The sequence below is a fragment of the Ursus americanus genome, chromosome 4 (genome assembly GCF_024610735.1).
Source record: "Ursus americanus isolate L20-20 chromosome 4, mUrsAme1.1.p, whole genome shotgun sequence".
Taxonomy (NCBI): domain Eukaryota; kingdom Metazoa; phylum Chordata; class Mammalia; order Carnivora; family Ursidae; genus Ursus; species Ursus americanus.
Window position 1 is genome coordinate 10,943,762 of NC_142130.1, and position 27,719 is coordinate 10,971,480.

Consider the following 27,719-nt stretch of genomic DNA (forward strand, 5'->3'; position numbering starts at 1 on the left):
AATTTTGACGTACAGAATGTTCAAGTTAAGAAGAACTAGGAATACTTTAGTTTTTGTTGTTGCTTGTATGTAACCAGAAGTCTTGAACTTCAGGAATTTTTCACGTTGAAGTTATCATCTGTGCTTGGGAGTATCGAGTGGAAGGATAGTGTGGCTCACCTCTGCACCGTGGGTTATTTCCGTGAAATGAAGGCCATTAGAGGTGCACCTGGGTGGCACAGTTGGTTAAGCATTGCACTCTTGGTTTCGGCTCAGGTTGTGATCTCAGGGTCGTGAGATGGAGCCCAGCATTGGGTCCCCGTGCACAGCTCGGAAACTGCTAGAGTTTCTCTCTCCCTCGTCCTCTGCCCCTCCCCCACATGCACTTGTGTGCATGCTCTCTTTCTCTCAGATAAATAAATAAAACTTAAAAGAAAAAGAAACAAATGCCATTAGAATGTTGATAAACATTTGCAATTATATGTAAAACTATTATGATATATATAATTATCACTAATGTGACATCATAGCTACCTGAAAGGCAAAAAATGAAAGGAGAAATTTAAAATAAGATTTTACCTGGCAGCCAAGTAATGTAAAGGGGATTTAAAATACTAAACTGTTGGGGCACCCCGCTCAGTGGGAAGAGCACATGACTCTTGATCTTGGGGTCGTGAGTTCGAGCCCCAGTTTGAGTGTAGAGATTAATATTTTTTTTTAAATAAAATATTATTAAATTGTTCTTGGAGGATCAACCATTGAGACATAAAAACTGTATCAAGTTACTTTGAGGCAGAATTATTAGGATATCTATTTCCTTGGAAGGTAGATATGATTAAGAGAAACTGTAAAAATCTAGGCGTGCTTTTTGCCAGATTGTAAAGCTTTTTTCTCAGAAAAGCCTAGAAAGTCCTGTAAATACTAAATATTTACTTATATTAGCTATCTGCTACAATATTTAACTTCATTACTGTTGTTTTAAGTATCTTCTTACTGAAATGTGTATACATTAATGGAAATACCAAGTGAAAGAAGGGAAGAAAAGTTCCTATATCTATATCCAAAATACAGAAGTGGCAAACTGAGGGGCACCTGGGTGGCTCAGTCGTTAAGCGTCTGCCTTTGGCTCAGGTCATGATCCCAGGGTCCTGGGATCAAGCCCAGCACCGAGCTCCCTGCTCAGCGGGAAGCCTGCTTCTCCCTCTCCCACTCCCCCTGCTTGTGTTCGCTCTCTCGCTGTGTCTCTCTCTGTCAAATAAATAAAATCTTTAAAAAAAAAAAAAAAGTGGCAGAGTGAGAGTAGAGGTAAATTCTGCATAGTCTTGCAAAATTATAATGCAAGGTATTTTTCTGCTCAGAAAAGAAAACTCTTGCAGGCACAGAGTTAGCAGTGGAGTAAATACGCAAAGTCCACAGGGCTCTGGTAGTAAGCCAGCACCCCTTCCTCACTCCACCTCTTCGGTGCACGTTCTTGCTGATCCACACTTCGGCTGCATATCAGGCTCACTTAGGGTATTCAGTGTGCTTTGTAGCAAACTGTGATGGCACAGATTTATTACATTCTGAGGTTTTACTGATCTTATCAGTAAATTTTGCACGTTTCTTTTCTTCCCTCTCCATCTCAAAAGAATCTGGTCCCTGGTAACCTAAGTGAAGTACAGAATAAAATAATAATAAAAGAAATATATATTTCATCTTATATAAAAATTACTAAATATTAAAGATCAGCCTTCAAAATTCTCAAGTAGATTTATTAACTCTTAGAAAAATCAATTTGTATTTTGAATTTTGCTCATGTTTCACTAAATAACTCTTTGACATTTCTAGCTCTAGAACTTTGAGTAATCTGAGCACATTCGGGGTTTCTTAATGTGTTTTTGTTTCTTTTGTTTTTCAAGACTAATACAGTAATGATTTTACCTTTTGCTTAAATCCAGAATTAAGGCAGTATAATGTTACATGACTTTCTGGGTTCTGATGATATTTGCTGATAAAAAGCAATGCCCTTTCATAACTAATAAGGCATTTGCTTACTTTCCAGATCCTCCAAAGGACAATGGTGGTTCAGAAATACTCAAGTACTTGCTGGAGATTACTGATGGAAATTCTGAAGGTAAAGTGTTGGGAAATCGTTTTACTCGAATCCAGTAGCACCCCCGTCATCTAATATGATGAACATCTGTGTGCTCACAGTGGGCACAGTGAGCCGCCATCAATTCTAACGCTAGTGCCCTTACGACAGATAAACCTTAATCACACGTTTATAGTTTTCTCTCTTACACACAGCATCAGGGATCAGAGTATGCTTAAAAGGTACATTTTTATTGTTTTTAAATTTTCCATGTCCTTTCCTTAAACCAGTGGTCCTAATTAATAGAATAATTACATTTTCATCCCCTCTCTTGGCACACTTTCTCTGGAAATTCTCATAAGCAGAGGAGTGTCAGAAGCAATCAGCAGGAAGGATAAGGTGGAGACAGCAAGCAAGTTCAATAATCTACAAATTCCCACAGGCAGTGACAGCAAACAAAATATAGTGTTGTCGTGAGCTAGTGACAGTGTCACGCTTGCATATCAAGTTTAGCAAAGGTCTTTCCATCTTCGTGACATGAGCCAGGTTATTCATCACCTGTCACACTGTGTGGATTACAGCAGTACAGTGTTCAAAATCGAATTCCTTCGGTAGTGCCTTTTAAAAAATTCTTAGATCTTTTTCTAGTAAAAGTCATTAGACTTTAACAGAAAAAATGTATAGTCATCAGAACTTTAAAAATGACATATCTCACCACTCTGATAATCCCTTTAACCACTCATTTAAAAAAAATGATTTATGGCAAGTGGCAAAAAAAAAAAAAAAAAGCGTTAACAGGGACTTTAACAAACAGGCTGTGCAGGTGCGTGCTTGTCTTTTATTCTGTACCTCAGTAACCACCTGGAGTACTTTGGTTTTCATGTCAATCAGCTTCTCTTTTAAACTAAAAACAGGAGAATGCTTTGAGATGGGCACAGCTGTTCTGATAGACATGAAATCATATCTGGGCTAAAAATTTGATGTAGTTCTTTACATTAGAAAACTTCCCCAGGAGAGAAGTCAGGTGCATTGCAGTGGCTCCTTGTGAAAACCTGAAAACCTGCATTTTCGTGGCTCTCTTGACCACTGATATCAAATCAAAAGTAGACACCATTCTCTACTTAAAGTGGACAGTTCTGCCAGCACAGGAAGTGAGCACTTCATTGCATCTTTCCCGCTGTCCTTGCTCCCATTTGCCCATCTTGGGTTTTCGACCGGCAGTGTCAGAGTGAGGCTTCCTGATACCCCCGCCCTTGGCCCTGGTGCCGTGACTTTGTGGTAAATCTGTCCTTACAAGCATCAGGTGGGATAGGATAAGACTATTTTCCCTCAAACAACCTCACAGAGAAAAGGCTTCTGTGAAACAGTCCCCCGGCAGCCGAGCCACAGGGGAGAGCGACACAGAGGACGGAGCACGTGCAGCCGCTCCGACGTGTGAGGCGGGCACCCGGCAGCCACCGACGCTTTCTCGCTGGTGGCCCCAGCCTCACCAGGCACCAGATCTATCCCAAGGCCCCGCTTGCTTTCTTTAACCCCCAGAACTGGGCAGATAACTAGGGCACACAGAGTGCTTCAGCTTTAAGTTGTCACTCTCCCGGGCACTTCTGTCTTCACGTGAGCTCCGTGGAGACCAGCAGCCTTGGCCCCAAAGGCCTCCCGTCTGTAACGGAGGATTTCACTTACCGTGACCGCCCGACAGATGAGAGCAGGCTCTGAGACATGTTCCAGACTGCCCAGTGGCCTTCCCCACGCCTGGCCACCCCCAAGGCCTCCTCACCCTATGACCGGTTCGCCGCTTGCTTGACGTTGCCCTCTGTCGCTGCTTGTGGCCCACCCCCTCCCTGTGCCCACTACAGATTTTGTGTGGGTTCCAGCATCCAGACCTCATAGTCAGCAGATTAATAATGGTGGTATTAAGTAGTCTAGCCTGCAGTACTAAGTATTAAAAATGACTCCATGTGATTTTAAATATTTAACTTTGTGAAGGAAATGGATAGAGGTCCCTTGGCTATTTAAAAAAAATAAAAGAAAGAAGGAAAGAATAGGAGATGCTGGTTCTCATGGAAACCACTTGGAGCTTTTTCCCCACAGTAAGGGTCGACCCGATGGCATTTTTACAGAAGGTGTAAACTCCGCCTGCATCTTGTCTTCCAGCGAGCCAGTGGGAGGTGGCGTACAGTGGGTCGGCCACGGAGTACACTTTCACCCACTTGAAGCCGGGCACTCTGTACAAGCTGCGAGCGTGCTGCATCAGTACTGGTGGGCACAGTCAGGTTGGTCTTGTTTCGGTGTAAAGGTAAACTTCTTGGCTCAAATTCAGACAACCCATCCGGACCGTCAGAATAAAATTACTATTTTAAAATACACTGCGGTAATGCAGCTCGCCACGGTGTCACATCAGGAAATGAAAACTAGAGTTTCTTAAATTGTGCTTTAGAGGACAAAAAAGATAGGCCCAGACGATTCTCAGCTGAGTTGTGGTATTGTCTGGTACATTTGTCGCTGAGTTATTTCTTAGAAGACTTTGGCATGATCCCATGTGACAGCTGAAGATTGCACGTTGCCTGACAATCATATTAGTTAACAAAGAGGAATGTCCGTCATTGCAATGGTAGAAAAATAGAATTTAGAGTCTCAAAGAGACGCCCTCTTGTACTGCTCTGGCAATTTTGTGAGCGTGAGATACACCTTCCCCAAGGTACTTTACTGCCATCTGCTGGAAAATTATTACAAAAACCATATAAATCTAGGATGACAAAGATGAATGACACCTTTGCGGTTGTGCAGTGCCCAGCTTACACAACTGTAGGCAGCAGTGTATTCCTTATTGTCTGCTCTTTATTTGACCTTAGACCAGCCAGTTTAATAAATGTCAAGAGCCTTGCTTTCAACCACACCGTGTTCTCATCACGCTCAAAATAACCCCATAAATACACAGGGAGTGCCCTAGAAATCAGATAATTGTTGTCTAAATGGCTTTAACTTACATTCGGAGAGTGAGTGAAAGGCAAGATAGTAAAAAGCCATTTTCTTTGTAGGGATATTTAACACTATGGTTTGACACCATTCTGAGAGAGAGACTGAGAGATGGTGGCTTAGGGCCCTGTGCGGGGTTTATTTTTCACAAGAACGCCCGCCATTAGGGCGCCTAGCTTTGCAGTCAGCAGTCGGCATACCTCCAGTGTTGGCTTCTGTTTCTTTTCTTTCTCCCCTGCAAGGATGGCAGTACTGTGATGTCTAGACTACCCGTATAGGGAGACTGTGTGAAAAGAGGATCCAGTTAGACCATTCTCCAGTGCCAGAGCTCTCTGGAATGCTTCCCAGGGTGGGGTGTACCCACGTCAGAGCCACGGGTTGTCGGCCGGCACCTCCCGTGTGCGGCGCGGCCCAGGGCCCCTGCTGTCTGAATGTACGGAGCTGTGTCCTCGGCACGCTGCTTCGCAGGGAGGAGGAGTGTGGTTGAGCTGCACGCCCCCTCCCCACCCTGTTTTCTCCTGTCTCAGAAAGACAGTCACCTTCCACATCACCAGCCTTACACAACCAGATCCTCCAAAAAGAAGGCCAGCTTATTTTAGCGCTCACAGAACCTGCTGGTTAACGTCAGACTCGGTTGATTAATACCGAATTTATTTGCTTTTCTGCCCTGCGTGTGGATGGTTAGCCATTTATGGCGCCATTTACAGATTTCCTCCAGCTGTTGTTTTGTGTTCTCTTCTGTCCTCATGAAGGATCTAATTTTGGTTTAAGGGAAAGAAATTGTGTGCTTAGAATAGACAACCCGTGTCTGTGAATCTGACTTCAGAAATAATCATTTTTACCAGTGCCATGTGCAGTATATGGGCACACTTACACGCACGTGCCCGCACACGAGAGAAGATCTTGTTGCCTAAAAATTACGCGTACACAAGTAGGGCATGGTGTCAAAATCCGAGCTCAGGCTTCAGCAAAATCAAAGAGGAGGATAAAGCAAAAGTCGAACCATAGCGCAGGAGAAGGTGGGATGAGGGGTAAGAGAACCCGACCGGCCTACCCATGTAGACACTCTCCGCTCTGTAGCTCCTCGAACCGTCGTTTCACCACCACCCACTCATCCCGGACACTCACATCCGAGAAATGATTTCCCCCACCTCCTGTCTTCCTCCCTTTCCCCCACCTCCTGTCTTCCTCCCTCTCCCTCCTCTTCATTATGGTGATCCATCACCTTGTCCGATCTTGTTTAAGTTTTCTGTTTGCTTTACCCATCCCCCTGACAAGATCCAGCTTTGCAAATCTGTAGCTCTTCTTAGATGGGGTGGGGGGGGAGAAGGATGGGAATCCTTGTCCTCAGTGTACTTTAATAATGTCTTGAATTATTTCCTCACCTTTTCAAGTCTTATGAATTTATTTCCTCAATTGAACTAAAGATTTTTTGAGAAAAAAAGTGATGTGATACACATTCCACACGTAGCCCCCTTTTGGTAGCGTGTTCAGTTGTAGGTTAGAAATTGTCCAATGTGTGGAGGTCTCGTGAACTCACAGGAACTAAGAGATGGTTCTCTCCGCTGTTTCTCCTGCAGTGTTCCGAAAGTCTCCCTGCTCGCACACTAAGCATTGCACCCGGTCAGTGTCGACCAGCGAGGGTCTTGGGTCGACCAAAGCACAAAGAAGTCCACTTAGAGTGGGGTGAGTGAACAAATCTTGACATTGACAGTTGGGACAATTGGAGATTGAATTGAAGATTTCATGTTTTGTTATTAAGTTATCAGTCTCCTAAAAACCATAGTGTTTTTGGTTGAAAATGTCTATTTTCTGTTGAACGTGCGTTGGCCTGGGTTTGTGTTCGCCTGTGCTCTGTTGCTCATCCTCTATTCCCCGGAGGTGCCGCACGTGCTTGGGTGGGGGGGGGTCCTCTGTCCTTCAGGGGGCACTTTCCCAGAAGATCTTGCAGAGCGGCCAGCCTTGTTCAGGAATTTTGCAACTTTATTCATAAAAGCAAAGTTGTGCTCGATGTAGAGGTGAAAGCAAGCGGTGGTTCGTAAGGTAACGTCTCATTCTTTTGTCCGGTGGGTCCTGGCACTTTGCGATGTTGAGTCACGCTGTCTGAGCATTTCCTGTCGTGTCAGCAGTTTACAGCATGTAGAATTGCCAATATACAGAACTCTGACTGCTTTTTCCCCACCACTTAAATGTCTACAACATAATATTTCATCTTGATTTAACGAGACCTTTGGTTTTAAGTTAAAGAGAAGATTTTCTTCTTCTGTAGCTTCCTTTCCTTAGAGTGTAAAGGCATTTGCCTGATGGTTCTGTGGTTTTCAAACTATTTTATTAATGTAATTAAATGTACTTAAATGTATTGTTTGGAAACTACAGATAATATCCAGAAACTCTTCCGTATCTCTTTTCTTTTGGGGGATGGGGGGGCTCTTCTGTAAGAAAGGTACAGAGGACCAGCCACCCACATGATGTTTTGCAAACCTGGTGGGAAGCCAGGTGTGATGTGGTCAGCTGGAAGCACAGAAATGTTAAGGTGAAAAGCATTCTGCATTCCAGATGTTCCTGCCTCAGAAAGTGGCTGCGAAGTGTCGGAGTACAGCGTGGAGATGACGGAACCAGCGGACGTGGCTTCGGAGGTGTACCATGGGCCAGAGCTCGAGTGCACCGTTGGCAACCTCCTGCCCGGGACCATGTATCGTTTCCGGGTGAGGGCTCTGAATGACGGAGGGGTGAGTACAAGCTTGTACGGTGCAATCCAAGTACAGCGTTCTGACTTCCAAACCCACCTTCCTGAAATTCCTCAGCGGTACCAATCCAGCCTTGGCAACCATTAAGGAAGTGTATGTAAAATCTCTTCTCTGAAGTGGTGCATTGCTGTGATTTCCTATTGACCCAGCATTGCTAATTTTGTGTTGTCCTCATATCGTTCTTTTTTTTTCTTTTAAAGATTTTGTTTATTAGAGAGAGTGAGCACAGGCAAGGGGAGGGGGAGGAGCAGAGGGAGAGGGAGAAGCAGACTCTCCACTGAGCAGGGAGCCTGATGTGGGGCTCGATCCCAGGACTCTGGGTTCATGGCCTGAGCCAAAGGCAGACGCTTCACCGACTGAGCCACCAAGGTGCCCCCTCATATCATTCTGTTAAGAAAGAGTTCACGGGGGACGCCTCAAGGTTAATAAGAACATCACCCTTTTGATGCTTTGGTTGTTGTAAAAATAATTTCCTACTTGCTCATTGACTATATTAATCAGTTACGGGAAATTAGGACTACATAGTAACTCCTTTACTGTATTGTCGAAATGACCCAGCAGTATCTTAGGTCAGTTTTTAGAACTGAGTCGGGTAGAGGGCAGGGAGGTCAGCTTCTTGTTCTCTTTGCTTCAAGTGAAGACTGGAGAACTCTTCTCGGCCCTGCCTTCTGCTGCTGCTCTGGGCCGTGCGAGGTGGCCTATCAGAGACCGAAAGTTTATGTCTGTATTACACCCAAATTTTAAATTGCAGGGTGGGTTGGGGGGAGATTCACGATAAGAACAAGGTAACCAGATACTGTCGGGCTTTCTGGTACAGACTGCTGCTACAGACCCCCAGGCTTACTCGTGATTTGTTCAGTTGAGTCCATACAAATAAATAGATGGAATTAATTGATGGAATTTTTAAAAGTAAAAGAGCACAGCCAACAGCGGCATGAAGTTGGCGGTGACTTTTTCTCATTCATGGTAGTCTTGCGTGAGCCTGGCACATGGGAGCACGTTGTCTCCAGTCCATTTCCTGCGAGCCACGCTCACAGTGAAAACATTTGGTCTAAAGTCGGATCTCAAGCTTTTAGCAGGAGCTGAATTCCTTCTAATTCCCAGTTGGGAAGGAATTTCAGACACAGCACAACTATTGAAATTTTTTAAAAAATCAGCATAAAGCTAAACAATAAAGTTTTGAAGAGAAGATAGGAACACTTATGCACCTGAACTTTTAGAATTAAAAAGAGCATGGAAGGTGATGACCACAGGTGCTGCGGAAACTGTTGTACTGTTGTTTTTGCTCATTTTCCGGTCCGTTCTTCAGGGCATCTCCACCATAACAAAGATAAATGTGCAGCTCTGTGGCTCTGAGTTTTACTTTCTGCCTCCTTTCACTAATTTATCATCTAAAAAAAATTGTCATCAGCCTCAGTTTATTCCTGTCCTATTGAAAGTTAACCACACATCTGACTGTAGTCAGCTTCTGAGGTCTGTTCCAGAGAGCCTCTCTCCCATCCACCCCCCGCCCAGCGTATTTGCAAGTTATCTTGGAAAATTTGAGTGGTTTTTTGGTTGTTGGGGTTTTTTTAATCTTCTTTTCCCATTTTGGAAAAGCATAGTCATATACCTCATTAGCCTGGAAATTATTTTATTTTTATTCTTTGCCCCAGCTCTTTGTGGTATCACAAATTCCACTGTTAAATGGGGTGATTATGGTTCTCTCAAAATAATGGCAGTTGGCTCTGAGTAGTGTGATCACCGAAGGCCGTATAAAGAAAAGAGCAGTGTGCTATAAAACTTCCAGATAGTTGAGATGGTGGGGTCATGCTGAGACCATGTTAACAGGAGCATTCATTTTCAAAGTGGAAAATACCAACAACTACAAGAAATACTTAGACTTTGATAACCACCAATTTCAACTAGATTTTTGTGTGTTGAAAATTAAACTGTGGTGTACATCTGACTTCGTTTTCTTTGATGTCCTGTGAGAAATGTTAAAACAGAAAGCCGTGTTTCAAAAATCAGCATGCTTTTGTTTCTGATGTCACAGTAAAGGAAAAATGACGAACCATCTTTGTGATCCTTTGGAATAAAAAGACTATACATATATAAGACATTTACCACTCAGGCAATGTATGTAGGAAAAAAACCTTATACACGTTCAACTGAAAGTGAAAACCATTCGGAAATATTTTTTAATCAGTTGTACTGATGACGGTGTTAACCTGGCCCTTACATATGTGCACATACACGTGTGTGTGTCGTCTCTTTCAGTATGGCCCCTATTCTGATGTCTCAGAGATTACCACTGCTGCCGGGCCTCCTGGACAGTGCAAAGCACCTTGTATTTCTTTTACACCTGATGGATGTGTCCTGGTGAGTTGGGAGGTAAGTCAGGCATGTGTTCTGCATCGATTTCTGTTTCTTCTACTTTGTCTGCCACCAAATTCAAGTTACGAGAAACCTACAAGGCTAAAACTCACAGGTAAGTGATTTTTACACATTAATCTCCCTTGGCATTTGCTTATATCATTTAGAGTTGTGCAGATTCTGTCAGAATTGAAAGGAAATTGAGTATCTCTTTCACGTCTTTCTTCTGTATTTGAAATATCCAGGGGCATGTTGCTGTTTTCCCCAGTTTAGTTCGTTGAACACAAACATCATAGGATCATCTTCTCAATGAAATGAACTTGAATTTCTGCTTTCCAGAGTCCTGAAAGCTCTGGTGCCGACATCTCAGAGTACAGGTTGGAATGGGGCGAAGATGAAGAATCCCTAGAGCTCATTTATCATGGGACAGACACCGGCTTTGAGATAAGGGGTCTGTTGCCCGCTGCACAGTACTGCTGTAGACTCCAGGTAGGTGGGCACCACTCAGGTGTTACTCATAGACACTGGTGTTCCCAGAGAGACTCCGGGGAACTTACTCAAAGGCCTGTGATGGAGGCTATCAAGAGGGATGATATGGAAAAAAAAGAGTCCTTTTAAATAAAATAAATTTAATTGTTTTGGTATCTTATAATTCATAGCTGCTTCTCTAGGAGGTCCTGCAACATAAGAACAAAACCCAAGTGCACACCACTCTATTTCTCACCACCCTGCACTCTTGCTTGTGAATTCACTGAATAAATGACTGAGTCCAAGGCAAAGGTGTCACAGCTCCTTAGGTTAGATTCCTTCTGTCTGAATTCTCCTGACATGCACATGTCAGTGGGAGAGATGCTTAAAACTGGCAGAGACAGAAGATGTGTATGCAGGGGGTTAAATGGAGCCAGAAATGAACATTAGAGCGGTTTGGACTAGTCTGCATTCGATTACGGCATCTACCTCCCACTTCTCAGTGACCGTTAACAAGGCTGGTTAGCCGTAAGCTTTGACTGGGGAGTCCAAATGGCATAACATCAAGAACAGTTGGCTCCTAGCCTAACCCCTAAAAGTGACAGTAATCAGGAGATTACTTGTACTTTATTGACTCAGATAAGTTATTTTTACCCCCTTTGTAAAGCCTTACTGTCCTAAGAAAACAGGGTTCTTTGTCCATTTCTTTCCATTTGTTTAGTAACATTTTTTGAGCACAACTTTGTGCCAGAATCAAAGGCCATCAGGATGATTGAGAGGATACAAAGGTTAGTCAGATGTGGTCCTGGCCTTGGAGAAGTCTGTCTTCACACATGTTTAGACTTAAATAGATTAAGAAGCAAAGATGCCAGATTTAGGTTTCCACCTGATTTAAGTGATGAATCAAATTGCTTATTACAAGTCCATCAACATACCAGTGTCTCTGACCTCTTTGGAGAAAAGATTCCCTTCGTAAATTAATTTTCCAGATCAACTGAGGCCTCTCTGTTGAATTCTGAAGCCTGCTTTATCGTAAACATTCTGATTAAACTCTTTTGTTATACGCCTTCCTTCCTTCTTGAATGGAGCACCTGGGACGTAATTAACTCTTTGTCAATGAGTCAGGGTCACAGCGCATTATCTGATCTTTATAATAGCAGTGCTGAGTCATTGGGAAAAGGTTACAAAATATGTGCTACACTCCTGTTTTTGGAACAAGGCAGGATATAAATAAAGAACTGTCTGCCACCACAGGAAAGAACTTCACTAGGCTTTTCGAGTTTCAGAATTTTACCAAAAAGAGTTGAAGTATTGTCATGAAGTAGGATTAGATATGACAAATATTACAGTAGAGTTTCAAAAGTGATTTGTTAGCAAATGAGTGCTCTGAACTTCTTTGAAGCTAACAGTCATACGTAAGTGTTATAGGGGCACCTGGATGGCTCAGTCAGTTAAGCCTTTGTCTTCGGCTCAGGTCATGATCCCCGGGTCCTGGGATGGAGCCCTGCATCCGGGGGCTCCCTGCTCAGCAGGGAGCCTGCTTCTCCCTTTCCCTCTGCCCCTCCCCCAACTCATGCTCTCTCTTTCTCTCACTCTCTCAAACAAACAAATAAAAATTTAAAAATTAAAACATTAAAATAAGTATTTGAGCTCACTTTCATTTAGTTTTGTAATACGTCCTCATAAACTCTCCTGTGAATTAAATGAGAACTAGATTTTAGAGTACATTCACTTTTGTAAGGAGTCTACTGAATGTTTTTGTAAGGAAAAAAATACATGTTTAATGACATTCGTTGAGCACATAGTCTGTGTCAGGTACTGTTCTCATTGTTGGGGCCACAGCAGTGAGTGAGACAGACGGCTTTGCCTTATGGAACTTGCATTCTCATCAGGGAATAATGTAATGAAATATACCCTATGGTGGTGATAAATGCTATGATGAAAAAGAGAGAAGGGAAATAGGAAATGAGGATCACAGTGGGTGGGGGTGGGGTGGGGTGACTGCAAATTTAAATACGGCGAGAGGGCTTCAGAGAAGGCCTACAGATGATTGAGTGAGCTGTGCAGATGTCTAGGGAAAAAGCTTCCTGAACAGAAGGGCAGCAAATTGCAAAGGCCCTGAGACAGGAGCAGACTTGGTGTCTTTGTGAAACAGCGAGGAAGCCAGTGTGGCTGGAGCAGAGCAAGTGAGGGGGACACGAGTAGGTGATGAAGTCAGAGTGGCAGTGGGTTTTGGGGGGGTGGTGGTGGTGGTGAGCAGATCAGATAGGGTCTTGCAGGCTTTGTGAGGACTTTGAAGTTTATTCTGAATATGGTGGGAGGCCATGGAAGGGATATGAGCAGTATCACTGTGCTTGCTGTGAATACAGAATATCAGGCAAGGGCTGACACCCACATACCAGTTAGAAGGTCGTTACCGGAGTCAGATGAGAGTTGAATGTATTGGACCAGGCTTTGGTACAGGATGTGCTGGTGGCCTGGATTGGGGTATGCAAGGAAGAAAGATGTCCAATGGTGTCTCAGGGATATGACTTGAACAACCTGAAGGATGAGACGGACTACAGCAGGTACAGTGGGGGTTTTTTTGGGTGGGGTAGAGATGAGGGAACTGTGTGGACGCTTGAGTTGGAGATTCCTATTTGACGTTCAAGTGGAGACATCCAGAGGCAGTTAGATATACTGGGCTGGCATTCAAGACAGTGGTCTGAGCTACACAAGTAAATTTGGGAGCAGGATATAAATAGCATTAGGATATAATATGACATTTATCCCTGAGATATGATATAAATGGCATTTACCCCCGAGACAAGATGAGATCTCGAGGAGTTAGAACAGAGATTTAAAAAAAAAAAAAAAAAAAGGAGGGGCGCCTGGGTGGCGCAGTCGTTAAGCATCTGCCTTCGGCTCAGGGTGTGATCCTGGCGTTCCGGGATCGAGCCCCACATCAGGCTCCTCTGCTAGGAGCCTGCTTCTTCCTCTCCCACTCCCCCTACCTGTGTTCCCTCTCTCGCTGGCTGTCTCTCTCTCTGTCAAATAAATAAATAAATAAATCTTAAAAATAAAAAATTTAAAAATTTTAAAAATTTTAAAAAGAGAAGAAGAAGAGGTGTCCAAGGCCTGAGCCCTAGTGGCCTCCAGTGTTGAGAGATCCAGGTGATAAGTAGCAGTGGGCAAAGGTGATTGAGAAGCAGCAGCAGGTAAGTAGAAACAAGAGTATGGCCCTGGAGACCAAGTGAATAAGTATTTCATAGAGCAGTGAATAATGAACGTCTCAGCTGTTGCTCCCAGGTAAAATCAGAAAGGGCTGAGAATTGACTTCAGATAGGAGTTTATCATTCATGTGGAAAACTCTAGAAGAATACTTGCCATTTACTGTCTACCCCAGACAGTTATTGGGAGGATGTCACAAAACAGCGTATAACCTGAAGTAAGCTATACAAATACAAAGTGTTATTTTAAAATTATTTTTCATAAAAGGTGACGATGGTGATATTATCTTCTGCTTTATTAACAGGAAAGTTGTCATTGGCACTTTTTGGAAAAGTGGTTGTTAAAGTGAACATTCCTGAGGTTTATTTCTATGCATATTTCTAGAAGTAAATTGTGTACTTTGTTACATTTATGTGACAGCACCTAACATGGAGGCATTAGAATTTACATTGGGGTAATGTGGACTTTGTCTTGCTCTTGACTTTTTAGGCTGTCAATCAAGCTGGAGCAGGACCGTATAGTGAGCTTGTCCTCTGCCAGACACCAGCATCTGCCCCTGACCCTGTCTCCACACTCTGTGTCCTGGAAGAGGAGACCCTCAATGCCTACCCTGATTCACCTTTTGTGTGCCTTGTACTGAACTGGGAAGAGCCGTGCAATAATGGATCTGAAATCCTTGCTTACAATATTGATCTTGGAGACGCTAGCATCACCGTGGGCAATACCACCACCCACATTATAAAAGACCTCCTTCCAGAAACCACCTACCGGTGAGTGCAGGGAAGCAGAAATACAGTTGCATCAACACATAATACTTGGGACTATTATAGACCCTTCAGGTTCTGAAGGCCAAACGAGTGAATTCTAATCATTCTTAATTAATATATTTAAGGGTACTAAATGCAAATACATCTTTAAAACTTGTAGCTTTGTACTTTGTGAGTCAGTTACAAATTTGTACATTTCCTAACCCTTGAGGGGGAATTTTACCTGCTGCTTTAAATTAGTTCTTCCCTCTTGGTCTCTTAGCAGCCACTTTCAAACTTTGTGCTTTTCCTGTGACTCATGTCCCTCCGGACACCCTCTGTGCTCAGCATGTATTTGCCCACCTCTGAAGCCAGGCTTCACCATTCTTTTGATTCCCCAAAAGCAGACACAGTGTTACAAAGCATTCGTGATGTAGCTTTTACTCAGGGTCGTTGTAAGGGGCCAGAGAAAAAAGTTACATTACACACTGCTGAGCAAAGCTCAATTAGCATCTGCAGTCTTTCTCCCCGACCCGGAGTACTTCTCTGAGAGCCAGCAGCTTCCCCTTCCTCTGCTCACGCATCTTTTTCTCCAACTTGGCCTCTTAAAATTTCAAATTATTTAGCTCTATCTCCAAGTTGCCTTAACTCCTTGAAAACGGAAAGCGTACGATTAGTGTTAGAAGAGTCCAGGAACAGCTGTGGTTACTGAGATGGGCCTTCTCAGAGCATCATCCTTTGTCAGGTTCCGGACGGCCCTGATTTACGATGGCGGCAAAGCAGTGCACGTTCAGTAGGAACTGGACTCAGATTTGGAATTTCGATCTGTTCTTGGGCTAGCGTGGTCTGATCCTGTCTCCCAGGATGCCGGGCAGTGGCAGCGAGCCGCAGCAGCCGGGCCAGCCACGCACTCAGCAACCATTGCCCTCACAACCTTTCTGTACCCGTGCAGCCTTTCTGGTTTTCACTTTCAGACCAGTACGCAATACATTACAGACGATCCTTAGTACTTGAGTATACAGTAGGCTTTGCGTTAGAAGATTTTGCCCAGCTGTAGGCTAATGTAAGTGTTTCTGAGCACGTTTAAATGGGCTCGGCTAAGCTTCACTGTTTAGTAGGTTAGTTGTAGTAAATGCATTTTTGATTTACATAAGGAGGGGCGCCTGGGTGGCTCAGTCGGTGAAGCGTCTGCCTTCAGCTCAGGTCATGATCCCAGGGTCCTGGGATGGAGTCCCGCATGGGGCTCCCTGCTCAGCGGGGAGCCTGCTGCTCCCTCTACCCCTCCCCTTGCTCATGCTTTCTCTTTCTTTCTCTCAAATGAATAGAATCTTGAAATTAAAAAAAAAAGAAATTGACTTATATAACGAGATTTATTTTACTTTTCCAAAGCAATGACGGGGGTTTTTTGGCTTTTTTTTTCTTTTTTGATTTTTAAGATTTTTTTTTAAAGATTTATTTATTTATTTATTTATTCGACAGAGATAGAGACAGCCAGAGAGAGAGGGAACACAAGCAGGGGGAGTGGGAGAGGAAGAAGCAGGCTCATAGCGGAGGAGCCTGATGTGGGGCTTGATCCCGTAACGCCGGGATCACGCCCTGAGCCGAAGGCAGACACTTAACCGCTGTGCCACCCAGGCACCCCTTTTCTTTCATTATTTTAAAAAAATCTCTTTTGGGTACAGTACTACATACACCGTGGGTCTGTAAAACAATACTAGACCCTACCCTTGCCGTCAGAGTGCTCACAGAGCTGAGGGACACTTAAATAGCAATGGTAGGACAGTAGGTTATTGTGACATCACAGGCTGAAAATAAAACCGTACAGAATCGTGTTGGTGTTCCAGAGAGGAAGACCCAGGTTCAGAGTGTGATCGGGATGCTTTGAAGCGGGACTTCAGAAAGAAACTAAAGTGGGATATGACTGACTTAGATGAAGAGGCAGGCCAAGGGCGTTCTTTCATTTTTTGCCTTTTAGCCATTCTCAAAACCAGCCTTCCCTCTTGTTTGCTGACCACGTGCCCAGTGTCTGTTGTGTCTAGAGCACTCTAACCAGTTGCGGAGGAAATCCAGGGAAGACTAAATCCACACCTTGACCTCAGGGAATTTCCCCAGTGATGACACTCTAAGGAAACTTCACCATGAGGTGTCCCCCTGGGGAAAAATGACCAAGGGGATGTCATTCCCCAGCCGGCTGGAATATCGCCTGCCCTAATCCCTCTGGCTGAAAAGCCTCGGAAGAAGCCACACTGGTTCAGGGACTCAGAAAAGTTTTGCGTCCATTCTGATCCACACCCATGTCTACGCCAGAGTGAACTCAAACCCTCAGGTCAGCTCTCAGGATGTTGGGATCAGAAATCATAAAAGGTCTTTTTTTATAAAAGGTCTTTTAGGGCAAGTTGTTAGCCCAAGAATTTTGTTGCTTCGAGACATTATGCCTACCTTAAAGGTGATGTAAGTGACTATAAAACATCAAGGTTCGTGGAAGGATCTGATCATGGGGCATGCTGACTCTTCTTACTCAACATACAGTCTGATGACTTCGAGAAAGAAATCTAAAGCTCAGAGGTTTGAATGAAGGAACACATACAGGAATCTTAATGATGAAGTAGCATTTACAGTGGAAATTACCAAAAATATCTTTCACAGAAATGATTTATTTAAAGATATGTTTAAAAGTCCCTCTCAGGGCACCTGGTTGGCTCAGTGGGTTAAGCATCTGCCTTCAGCTCAGGTCATGATCTCAGGGTCCAGGGAGCAAGCCCTGTGAGCCGCACATCGCACATCGGGCTCCCTGCTCAGCAGGGAGCCTGCGTCTCCCTCTGCCTCTGCCCCTCCCTCTGCTTGTGCACAGGCGTGTGCTCTCTCTCTCTCTCTCTCTCTCACAAATAAATAAATAAATAAAATCTTTTTTAAAAAATCTAAAATCCCTCTCAAGGTAAATCTATTTTAGAGAGGTAAATGTTTTAGTAATGTAGGGACAGTGGAAGCATGAGTTTTAGATTTGGATGGTAAAACTTCAAGACAATTTTAAAATTATTTAGTGGTTGTAGCATAAACAATTCAGTATTGATATGCAGGGCTAGTATATTGAGCTGAATGTGGAAAGTCCCTCTTTCACATGCAGGGTACTTTCGAAGATCCCATTTTTGACAGATTGCATGAGAATGGAACGGCTTTAGAAAAGTACCTCTTTGGCTCTAGTTGTGCTGTGTGTTCTCGCCGCCCCTTACTCCCCCTCCCTCCAAAAGAGTCATGGTCGGCCAAGCAATAAGTAAATTGGATGTTTCCTATTTAAGATATTAAGGTCGTTATTTATATTTAAGATATTTTTTGTACAACTTCAGACCAGTACGTTGTAGAAGTCTGACCAGCCCACAGTCTTGTTCATCATATGTTTCAAAAACACAATTGCCGTAATTATAATGAAATACAAAATGAGTATTTCAAGTAACTAAGGGTGTAATTTCGGTCCGATCAACTTTTACCTCACCTTTTTCTGTTCCCTAAATTGGTAAAAGATAAGTGAACAGGTCATGATGTTCAGACAAAAGCGTGGAAGGAAACATTTTAAGCAGGCTGTGCAGTTCGGAGAAAGCACTTGTTTCTTTTGTTTGTTTTTAAACTTCAGCGGTTACACTTTGTTCTCGGCTGAGTTTGTCTTTCTCTGTTTTGCCAGAAGAGAAGCGTGCACCTCTGTCAGCAAACCTACTGACACAGAAAGGGGTTTTCGCGGGTTTGTTGCTTTTCTGTTGGTGCTTACAAACTGCCCCCCCCAGGCTTACTGACACCCTGTGGGGAATTTGGTTGGAATTACAATGCTGTTTTTAAGGGCATTACTTTTAAGCTTAGAACTGAGTTTGGAATTGAGTTTGTGTTTTGGCTTGAGGAGAAGAAAATGTTATTGGAAACAGAGAAACAGAGACATAGCTTTCTTTTGACACATGGTGTCGTAGGCTCTGCAAGCGGAGAGAGAGAATGTCACCTGGTATCACCCCTTCCCAGTGCCCTTGCTCGACGATCTCCAGTGACCGAGCGGTGGTTCCAACGTCAACTCCCCAGGCAGCCCATTCCATTTGTGAAGAACTAGTTTTATAGCGTTTCCGTTATGTTTTGTCGAAACTCTGTACATCCGCATCCGCTCAGTTGGTCTGGGCCTTCCTCTAGAGCAGTGGTCATCGCAGTGTGGGTCCTAGACCAGCAGCAGCAGCATCACTTAGAAGCCGGCTAAAGTGCAAATTATCAGGCCGTCCTCTAGACCTGCTCAGTCCAAAATCTAGGAGTAAGGCCGGCCCTCTGTTTTAACTAGCCCTGCGGGAGATTCCGATGCGTGTTGGTTTAAGAACTCCTGCCCCAGGGGCGCCTGGGTGGCACAGCGGTTAAGCGTCTGCCTTCGGCTCAGGGCGTGATCCCAGCATTATGGGATCGAGCCCCACATCAGGCTCCTCCGCTATGAGCCTGCTTCTTCCTCTCCCACTCTCCCTGCTTGTGTTCCCTCTCTCGCTGGCTGTCTCTATCTCTGTCAAATAAATAAATAAATAAATAATCTTTAAAAAAAAAAAAAAAAAAAAAGAACTCCTGCCCCAGAGCAGTGATTCTTGGATGTTTGTGTATATGAGAATCTCCCGGACAGCTTGTGCAGCCTACCGAAGTCTGAGCCCCATTCCTGTAGCCTGTGGTTTCCTAGGACCCAGGGGGTCTTAGACATCACCGTCGTACAGTGTCAGCTGTCCTCTACTTAACTATCGCCACTCCGTTCAGATCCGTCTTCACTAGCATGGGCTTTCAGTTAGCTCCTCCAGCCTCTTCATTGGGCGAGTTCTGTTTCTTGACGGATTCTTTAATGAGTAGTGCCCACACCTCCAGGAATGGTCTGGTTGGCTGGCTCAGACAGAGCCAGACTGTCACCTTCCATGTTCTCCATATTGAGCAGTTAGGAAGATTGCCTAAGATTACTTCTTTTGGCAACCTCATTATGTGTCTGACTCATACCAAGCTACCAAACGACTAAAACTTAAGGTAGTTTTGTTCATTACACTCTTCTATGATCTTTTGCTAGGTAAAACAGAGATGAAAATAACATCTGTTGAGTCCTTACTGTATGTCAAACACTACGTTAGCCTGTCAAAAAGGGAGTCATCGATCGTTTCATTGTAACAAGACGAGGTGGGCTGTACTAGGAGACAAATTCTAAGTCAGACAGCTTGACTTCAGTCCTGGGTCCCTCACTTACTGTCTCTGTGACCTCTGGCAAGTTATTTACGCTCTCTCTGTGCCTCAGTTTTCTGATCTGTAAAATGGAGATAATACCTTTAGTTACCTAGTAGGGTGTGTTTTAGATAGGATCCCCAGGCACCTCATACAGGACCTGACACACAGTAGGTCAGCACTCAGTAAATGATTTGTTGCTAATGTTTGGTAGGGAAGAAATGAGCTGCAAAGTGGGTTGTGACCAGATTGTAGGTCTGTGGGAACCTGGCATCATTTCTTAAGCAATGGAAGACGTTGAAGGTTTGGCTTCCTGTGGAAGGCAAGTCTGAGTGCCTGGAGACAGAAGGTAGCACAGGCACTGAATCCCTTTACTCCGACGGCGTCATGTCCCCCAGAAGTTTCCTGAATTTAGCTACTATTTTATATTCCTTCAGAAGTTATCTGACGATTATTCCCTTCTTTCATATTTTTGTCCTCAATGATTAGACGGCAGGTTGTGGGGAGAGGTGGGGTATAAAAAGTCCATCTTTTGCTCTTAGGCCTCTCCTCCCAGCTATCCTCACTGCCCCCAGCCCCGCACTGGAGACGCCCTGAGTACTGGGATGGCTAAGGAGGATTGTGAAGTCACTTTCCCCAGTTGAGGAAGTTTCGTTTTGAAAGTCATTCTTCTTTTCACATGTGGAGTATCAGAAATTTGAGTGCGTGTGTGTGTGTGTGTGTGTGTGTGTGTATAAAAGGTGTTGTGGAAGGCTATGATTCTTTTTTTATTACTATTTTATTTTAAAGATTTATTTATTTTAGAAAGAGCATGGGGAGGAGGGGCAGAGAGAGGGAGAGGGAGAGAGAAACTCAAGCAGACTCCACGCTGTGCACAGAGCCCCACAGGGGGCTCGATCTCACCACCCTGAGATCACGACTTGAGCTGAAACCAGGAGTCCAACGCATACCTGCCTGAGCCCCCCAGGCGCCCCTGGAAGGCTACGATCTTCTGAATGTATTTAGCATCCACAACTGGTAGTAGTAGATATTTTATTAGGGGATCTTTCAATCAAAAGCTATGAAGAATGTGCTGCTTAATTGAATGTCTTTGCTCAGAATGATCGGTGTACTGATGGGTACGGCAGACTGCTGGGCACTTGACGTTTTTCACATCAGCCTGGCCAGCATAGTTTCTCAAGAGTTACAGATCACTTCCCTTAATTGGAAGGCAAAATTCCATCTCCCTTATACTTAATTTGCAGAGCTTAAGATTTCAGAAACTGATGCAATGCATTAAAAAAGAAGAAGAAACCTGGAGATTCTATCTGAATTTCAAGATTAACATATTACTTCAACTAAAGAGAAAATTCTCAAGTTTGGGTTTGGGTTAGACGTTAATTAATCTAATAAAACTTGAAAAGTCAGTTTTTTCTGAGGTGAATTCTTGGAATTGTTCCTCAGGTCAGTGTTTGTTTTGCTCATTAGTCCAGAATGAGCTCTCACTGGAATTAGGAAATTATTTTCACACTGCATTTTTCGCTCCCAAATAAACAGCAACTATCATAGCCCTTGTTCAGCTTTCTCAGCTTCCTGGACTCAGAGTATGTAATATTTTTACCAAAATGCAAGAAGACATGGCCTCATTTCTTTCTTTCTTTTTTTTTTTCCTTAAGATTTTACTTTTAAAGTAATCTCTACACCCAATGGGGGGCTCAAACTTACAACCCTGAGGTCAAGAGTTGCACGCTCTACAGACTGAGAAAGCCAGCTAGGTGCCCCACGCATGGCCTCATTTCATCAGTTCCTCAGTTGTATTTCAGTTTTGAGTTTTACTTTGTCATTAGAACTAAGGAATGTTAGTTCAGTGCGTCAGCCACACAGAAGAGAACCGTGCATTTTTACTGAAACAAAATGTGTTGTGTAAAAATGTAGATAAATTGAGGTATTTTAAAATTTAAGTAGTTGACTTCGAGGCCAAAAGGTGTTTAAATAATGTAAAAACAATTTTATTTTTATTTTTTACTGTTCTAGATGCCCGCTTTACTGGCAAAAGGCAGTTGTTGAACTGAAAGTGTGGTCTGAATTAAAATTACCCCTTGATTAGATCAGAAACTGTCTTTGACTCAGTTATGCTCGGAGACTATGGTGTGCTGGAATGGACGAAAGACTGTGAGCCTAAAAAAGACAGAGTTCACACCAGATCTGACCTCTGTTGTGTGGCTCAGTGGACATGGCTGAACCCAGCCAGGCCTCAAGTCTCTTCGTTTGTAAAATAGAGTAATTCCTACCTCATGGGTTCAGCCTAGAAATTAGGGATACTGTTGTACATATCGAATTTAGGCTTCAACACCAGGAATAACTGTGTCATTGAAGTTGAGCTATTTAACCTCTTGGAGTTTAACTGCAGTTTTCTCCTCTCTGAAAGAGGAAAGACTGGCTGCTGCTGCAAGCACAGTCCTGTGAGCAGAGCCCGTTCTCAGCATGGCTCGCGGCGGTGGTCTCCCAGCTCTCTGCCTCTCCCTCCCCTTCTGAGGATGCTTTACAGAGACGTGAATCCCTTTAGGTGTTTTCTGGTTCCTTGGCCATAATTTGGAGGAAGGAAAAACATAGATGGTATTAACAAATGACTCAAGTCATAAAGTGAGTTGGTGGTAATCAACCCAAATGAGGCCACACGTGTGCATGCCCAGCACCGTGCCCTCCTCATGGATGCTTGACCCAAGTTCTTTCCTTGGGAAAGGAATGACAGTCTCAAAAGAAGTCCTAAGAATGGCAACTCCAGAAATTAGCACTTTAAAGTTCACCAAAGTGCTTTTGCCCATCGTGAATCCTTTTCTGGTCGTTTGGTGAAATAGAAAATATCTACAAATGGGAAATGCTTCCTATATGCCTTATCTTAATTAAGTAATCAAATTGGTTTGTAAATGCAGCAAAGATACTAATATACCCATTTTGGAAATAAGGAAACTGTTACCCAAGGTCACACCAAGGTGAGCAGGATTTTCAAAGAAGCTTCACTGCTAAAGAGGGTTAAAATGCACCACGGTGTTCTTGTGGTGCTGGTGGTGTGTCATTAAGGCCAAGATTATGTGCCTACCAAATACATACCAGTAAGAGGTCAGAGAACCATAGAGTTTCAATGTAAGGAACACAAAACCTGTCAAAATAGTATAGAAGCTTTGGGGAAATAAGTGCATTTACAAAGAAGTCAAATATTAAATCTATTTAATAATTTATTTTTGTATCTTGATACTTGTATTTTGTAAACTCGTGTTTAATTCTTCTAAATGAGTCAGATCTCTCATTTTTCTTCTTGAGCCGAATAACAATCTTAAGCAACCCATTACCTTGCTTCCTGTTGTTTATTTGAGTGGCCCAGGGCTGCCTGGGCTGCACAGAGCAAAGCGGTGGGGTCACTTGGACCACATTGTAAGGGCAGCTGGCTCGGGACGATGAGCAAGCAAAGAGAAGAAAGCGTCTTGGCCTCTGGGCTCTAGGAATACCTGTACCTACAATGAAGGGAGGGAATGGCAGTCTGGACAGTAGAAAGATGTTAATACAAACCTTGTAAGTGAGGAAATTTGTCACACCGCTGAAGAAAGGCTAAAACTTAATGTCTGGCTTAATTCTCCTTTCCTAAGAAGAGAGAAAAGGTAATTCCAACCACCACGATGAGCATCTTTTTAAAAAGATTTTTCCTCTCCAGTTGCAGAAAAATTTCTTCCTGTCCAATCACAGAAAAAAAGCTCCTCTATTACCACCATAAAGCTGTGAGGTTTCTGTCGAGAGGTGAGGCAGAATTCATTTTAGTCTTTCAAGGTTATATCTACAAGAGACCAGAGAGAGCCCCACGTTTAATAGAATCTGGGAAAAGAACGGCTCTTTTTAGTGGAATTTTTGCTGTACTTTATCAGAGATAAGTATTTGCTGCGTCCCAAACTATAAGACAGATATTTGTTCGGTTTGGGGTGATACGAACAGAGCTGCTGTAATCATTCGTGTGCAGGTTTTGTATGAACATAAATTGTAATTTCTCTAAAGACCAAGAAGTGGAATTGCTGGCTCATATGCGTGTGTATTAAGCTTTATAAGAAATTATGTAGGACAACTGTCTTCTCCGATGTGACTGCACCCTTGTGCTCTCTCACCGGCAGTATGTGAGGGTTGCAGTTGCTTCTCATCCTTGCCAGCATGGTATTGAGGGTTTTTAATCATCTCAATAGGGATGTAATGGTATCTCATCGTAGCTCTAAGTCTCGTCGTCCGAATAGCCTGTGATATTAACTGTGCGTGTGCTTATTTGCTAGTCTTTGGCCCATTTTTAATGGGGTTGGTTGTTTTCTTACTGTTGACTTTTGGAGGTTTTTATACATTCTGAATACAGTCCTTTTGTCAGATATATAAATTGTACATATTTCCTCCCATTCTGTAGCTTGCCTTCATTCTCCTAACAGTGCAGATGGTTTTAATTTTGATTCAAGTCCCAACTCTCCTTCCTTCCTTCCTTCCTTCCTTCCTTCCTTCCTTCCTTCCTTCCTTCCTTCCATCCTTCCTTCCTTCCTTCCTTCCTTCCTTCCTTCCTTCCTTCCTTTCCTTCTTTCCTTCTTGATCATGCTTTTCACATCATGAGTAAAAACTCTTCACCTAATTCTAGGTAACAAATACTGTTTCTTTTCTTCTGTTTTCTTCTTAAAAGTTTTCTTTTTTACAGTTTATGTTTAGATCCATGATCCACCCTGAGTTAAGTTTGGAATAAGATACAAGATTTAGATTGAGTTTTGTTTCCTCTTTAAACCCAGTTGTTCCAGCACCATTTGTTAAAAAGACTACTCTTTCTCCATTGAATGACTTTTGCACATTTGTCAAAAATCAATCATTCATATTTATGTGGTTCTATTTCTGGTGTCTGTATTCTCTTATATTGATCTGGGTGTCTGTCTCTTACCAGTACCACACTGTCTTGATTACTGTAGCTTTATAGTAAGTCCTAAATCAGAAAGTGTGATTCTTTCAACTTTATTCTTACTTTTCAACTTTGTGTTTGGCAATTTTAGCTCTTTGGCCTTCCCACATAACTTTGAGAATCAACTTCTCTGGATCTACTAAGAAGAATCCTGCTGGAATTTTATTAGAATTGCACTCTCTCCGTAGATCAGTGTGGGGAGAATTGACATTTTTTTTCTTTGCAGTCTTTCAATTCATGAACGCAGAATGTCTCTCTCTGCTTAGGTCTTCTTTAAGACTTTCGGCGGTGTCTTGTAGTTTTGGTTTCTTTCTTATCTCTATGCCATTTTTCCCACCAGTGGCTGAGACTTCTAGGACATAAAGCTGAGTTGGAGTGTTGAGAGTAGATATCCTTGCGTTGTTCCCGATCTTAGAAATTATTTAGGCGTTCACTGTTGAGTATAATGTTACCTGCAGGTGTTTCTGTAGATGCCCTTTTCAGGTTGAGAAAGTTTCCTTCTGTCCCAAGTTTTCTGAGAATTTTTGCATTATGAATAGAAATTGGATTCCATCAGGTGCTTTTTCTCTACCACGGGATAGGATCGTTTATTGTTTCTTCTTTAGGCTGTTGATCTGAAGGAATTGTGTAAGGGCTGGGGAGTGAGAGAATGCAGAATAGAAAAAGAATGGGGGATTTTCCTCTTGCCCTCTGAACATCCAGAGAGCCCTTTCCCCGAGCCAGGCTTCCTTCCGTTAGAGCCCTCGGTCCATGCAGATGTCTGCTCCTAGATTTCAGGCTGCATTGAATCCAGTCTGGGGCGTCACGGAGCCGAAACAGTGGTGAATTCACTGCTGGTTAGGTGGTAGTTTACATTCTTCCCCAGATCCTCCAGCTACCATTTACCGTTCGGAGCTTTTAAATGGCTGCTGCGTTTCTTTTGTCCCGGTGTAATGGCCACATCAGTGGGGGAAACAGGCGGGCTGTGCTTGCTTCCTCTCACCTGTAAGTACCGCAGCTTTGCTTCCTTCTCCGCAGTCCACGGGCACATTGTTAGACTGACTTGAAGAACTATGCTATCTATACCTTTGAAGAATTAATGCTAATTTGCAGTCATAAGATGAATTTGGGTACTGTAGCACCTAAACAGTATTTTCTAGTTAAGGGTACCCAGTAATCGCTGTAACTGAGAAGTACATAAAACTAAATTATAAGAATATTTTAAGTTGATCTGTTTCCTAAGAATTTATCTCTGACTCTGTTTTTTATTGTCATGTGTTTTGGGGCCTGGGTGGTGGGTTTCACTGGAGGCCTGGGGGAGAGGCAGACCCGGGAGTATGTGTGGAAATGTCAGGTTACTGAGGGGCGCCTGGGTGGCTCAGTCATTACGTGTCTGCTTTCGGCTCAGGGCATGATCCCGGCGTTCTGGGATCGAGCCCCACATCAGGCTCCTCTGCTGGGAGCCTGCTTCTTCCTCTCCCACTCCCCCTGCTTGTGTTCCCTCTCTCGCTGGCTGTCTCTCTGTCAAATAAATAAATAAACTTTAAAAAAAAAAAAAAAAGAAATGTCAGGTTACTGAGAAAATTGTCCATACCGTAGAGGAGAAGAGGGGAAGAACAGGTGGTGGGGCCGTGGCATGAGAGGTTTGGTCTGAGAAGCAGAGGAGGAAAGCCTGAACCGGGTGTGCAGGCTGCTGAGGGCCAGGAGGAAACAAGCTTCCAGAGCCTGTAGTCACCGCGGGGAGCAGTGCTGAGAGTGAGGGTGGGGCAGAGCCGTCCTCGTGTTGTATGAAGACCTTGGAGGGCTGCTGCAGTCAACCAGTCAGGAAATCGAGGAACAAGCAAAAAAGTAAGAACAGGATATTATTTTATTTATAAGTTATAACCCTGATTTTAAATACATAGACTATGGGGGCGGTGTTAATACAACTTTATTATCCGTAACACTTCACATCGCAAACATCGGTTAAGGTTTTTGCTCATCTGAATGACACCCCATTACCAGCAGTGTCTGCACACGAGGTCTGGTTATGGACTTGCAGAGATTGTGGGTGAGGCTGGAGAAATGTCCTGTTGAAGAGTTGTCCTTGGTTTTTAAACTCTGGAGGAGACCCCTTTGCTTTCCTATTTCGTTCGTTCTTTGTAGCCCACTCTCTTCCAAAACTGACTTTGAGGCAGCGAACAGGCGGCTACAGCAAAAATACAGTAGCACATCTCCAGGATGTCTTCCCTCAGACAATGGACCTTTTTTTTTTTTTTAATTAAAGAACTCAGAGGTATCTTGCTAAAGCACTTTTGCTGTTTTTGGAAGGGAGAATACAATCTGTTTTCCAGGCTGTTCTGCTCTCTATTTGTCTTGCATTGCTTCAGCTTGTTTTTCTGTATTCCATAATGCTCCTTAGAAATACCCCACACGATGTTTATTTGAAATGGGGAATTGCTTGCCGGCTTAAACCTGCAATGTCTGTCTTTTTTCCCTTTTCCCAGGATCAGAATTCAGGCCATCAATGAAATCGGAGCTGGACCATTCAGTCAGTTCATTAGGGCCAAAACTCGGCCATTACCACCCTTGCCTCCACGGCTCGAATGTGCCGCAGCGGGACCCCAGAGCCTGAAGCTGAAGTGGGGCGACAGTAACCCCAAGACACACGCGGCCGATGACATGGTGTACACCCTGCAGCTGGAGGACAGAAACAAGAGGTGAGACGGTGGGGCGGGCACGCGGGACGGGTCCGTGCCTTTGGCTTGCGGAGTGAGTCCTTACTCGCTCGTTGGTCCTCTGGTAAAGCACTCATCCTCCTGGTTGAAAGATTTCCTATCCATCGGGGTCCTGCATTTTGTACCCTCCATCCTCCATGTAGAATTTTCTAAACTAACATTCTGAAGACCCTGATTTGCTACGTGTGATTATCTGTGTGTTGTTTTTCCTTTCATAAAGCCAGATAATGGAGAGAAATTATCTGAAAAGAAAACTGCCCAAGTCCATGCTGTGTTAGAGAGTTCTGTTAGTCCCAAGTGCAAAGGGAAATGAGACTCAGG

The 27,719-nt window shown here is 43.6% G+C and overlaps 1 protein-coding gene across 3 annotated transcripts in view; it reads left to right on the top strand.

Moving 5' to 3' along the window:
- Nucleotides 1-27,719, top strand: part of FNDC3B (fibronectin type III domain containing 3B) — a 339,246-nt gene that overhangs the window by 283,434 nt on the left and 28,093 nt on the right. For all 3 annotated transcript variants that reach the window (XM_045788650.2, XM_045788651.2, XM_045788652.2), the window contains 8 exons: nt 2,021-2,092; nt 4,205-4,323; nt 6,607-6,712; nt 7,583-7,755; nt 10,033-10,146; nt 10,468-10,617; nt 14,296-14,576; nt 27,168-27,380. In XM_045788650.2, coding sequence (XP_045644606.2) covers nt 2,021-2,092; nt 4,205-4,323; nt 6,607-6,712; nt 7,583-7,755; nt 10,033-10,146; nt 10,468-10,617; nt 14,296-14,576; nt 27,168-27,380 — 1,228 coding nt within the window. The remainder of the gene's footprint in view (nt 1-2,020; nt 2,093-4,204; nt 4,324-6,606; nt 6,713-7,582; nt 7,756-10,032; nt 10,147-10,467; nt 10,618-14,295; nt 14,577-27,167; nt 27,381-27,719) is intronic.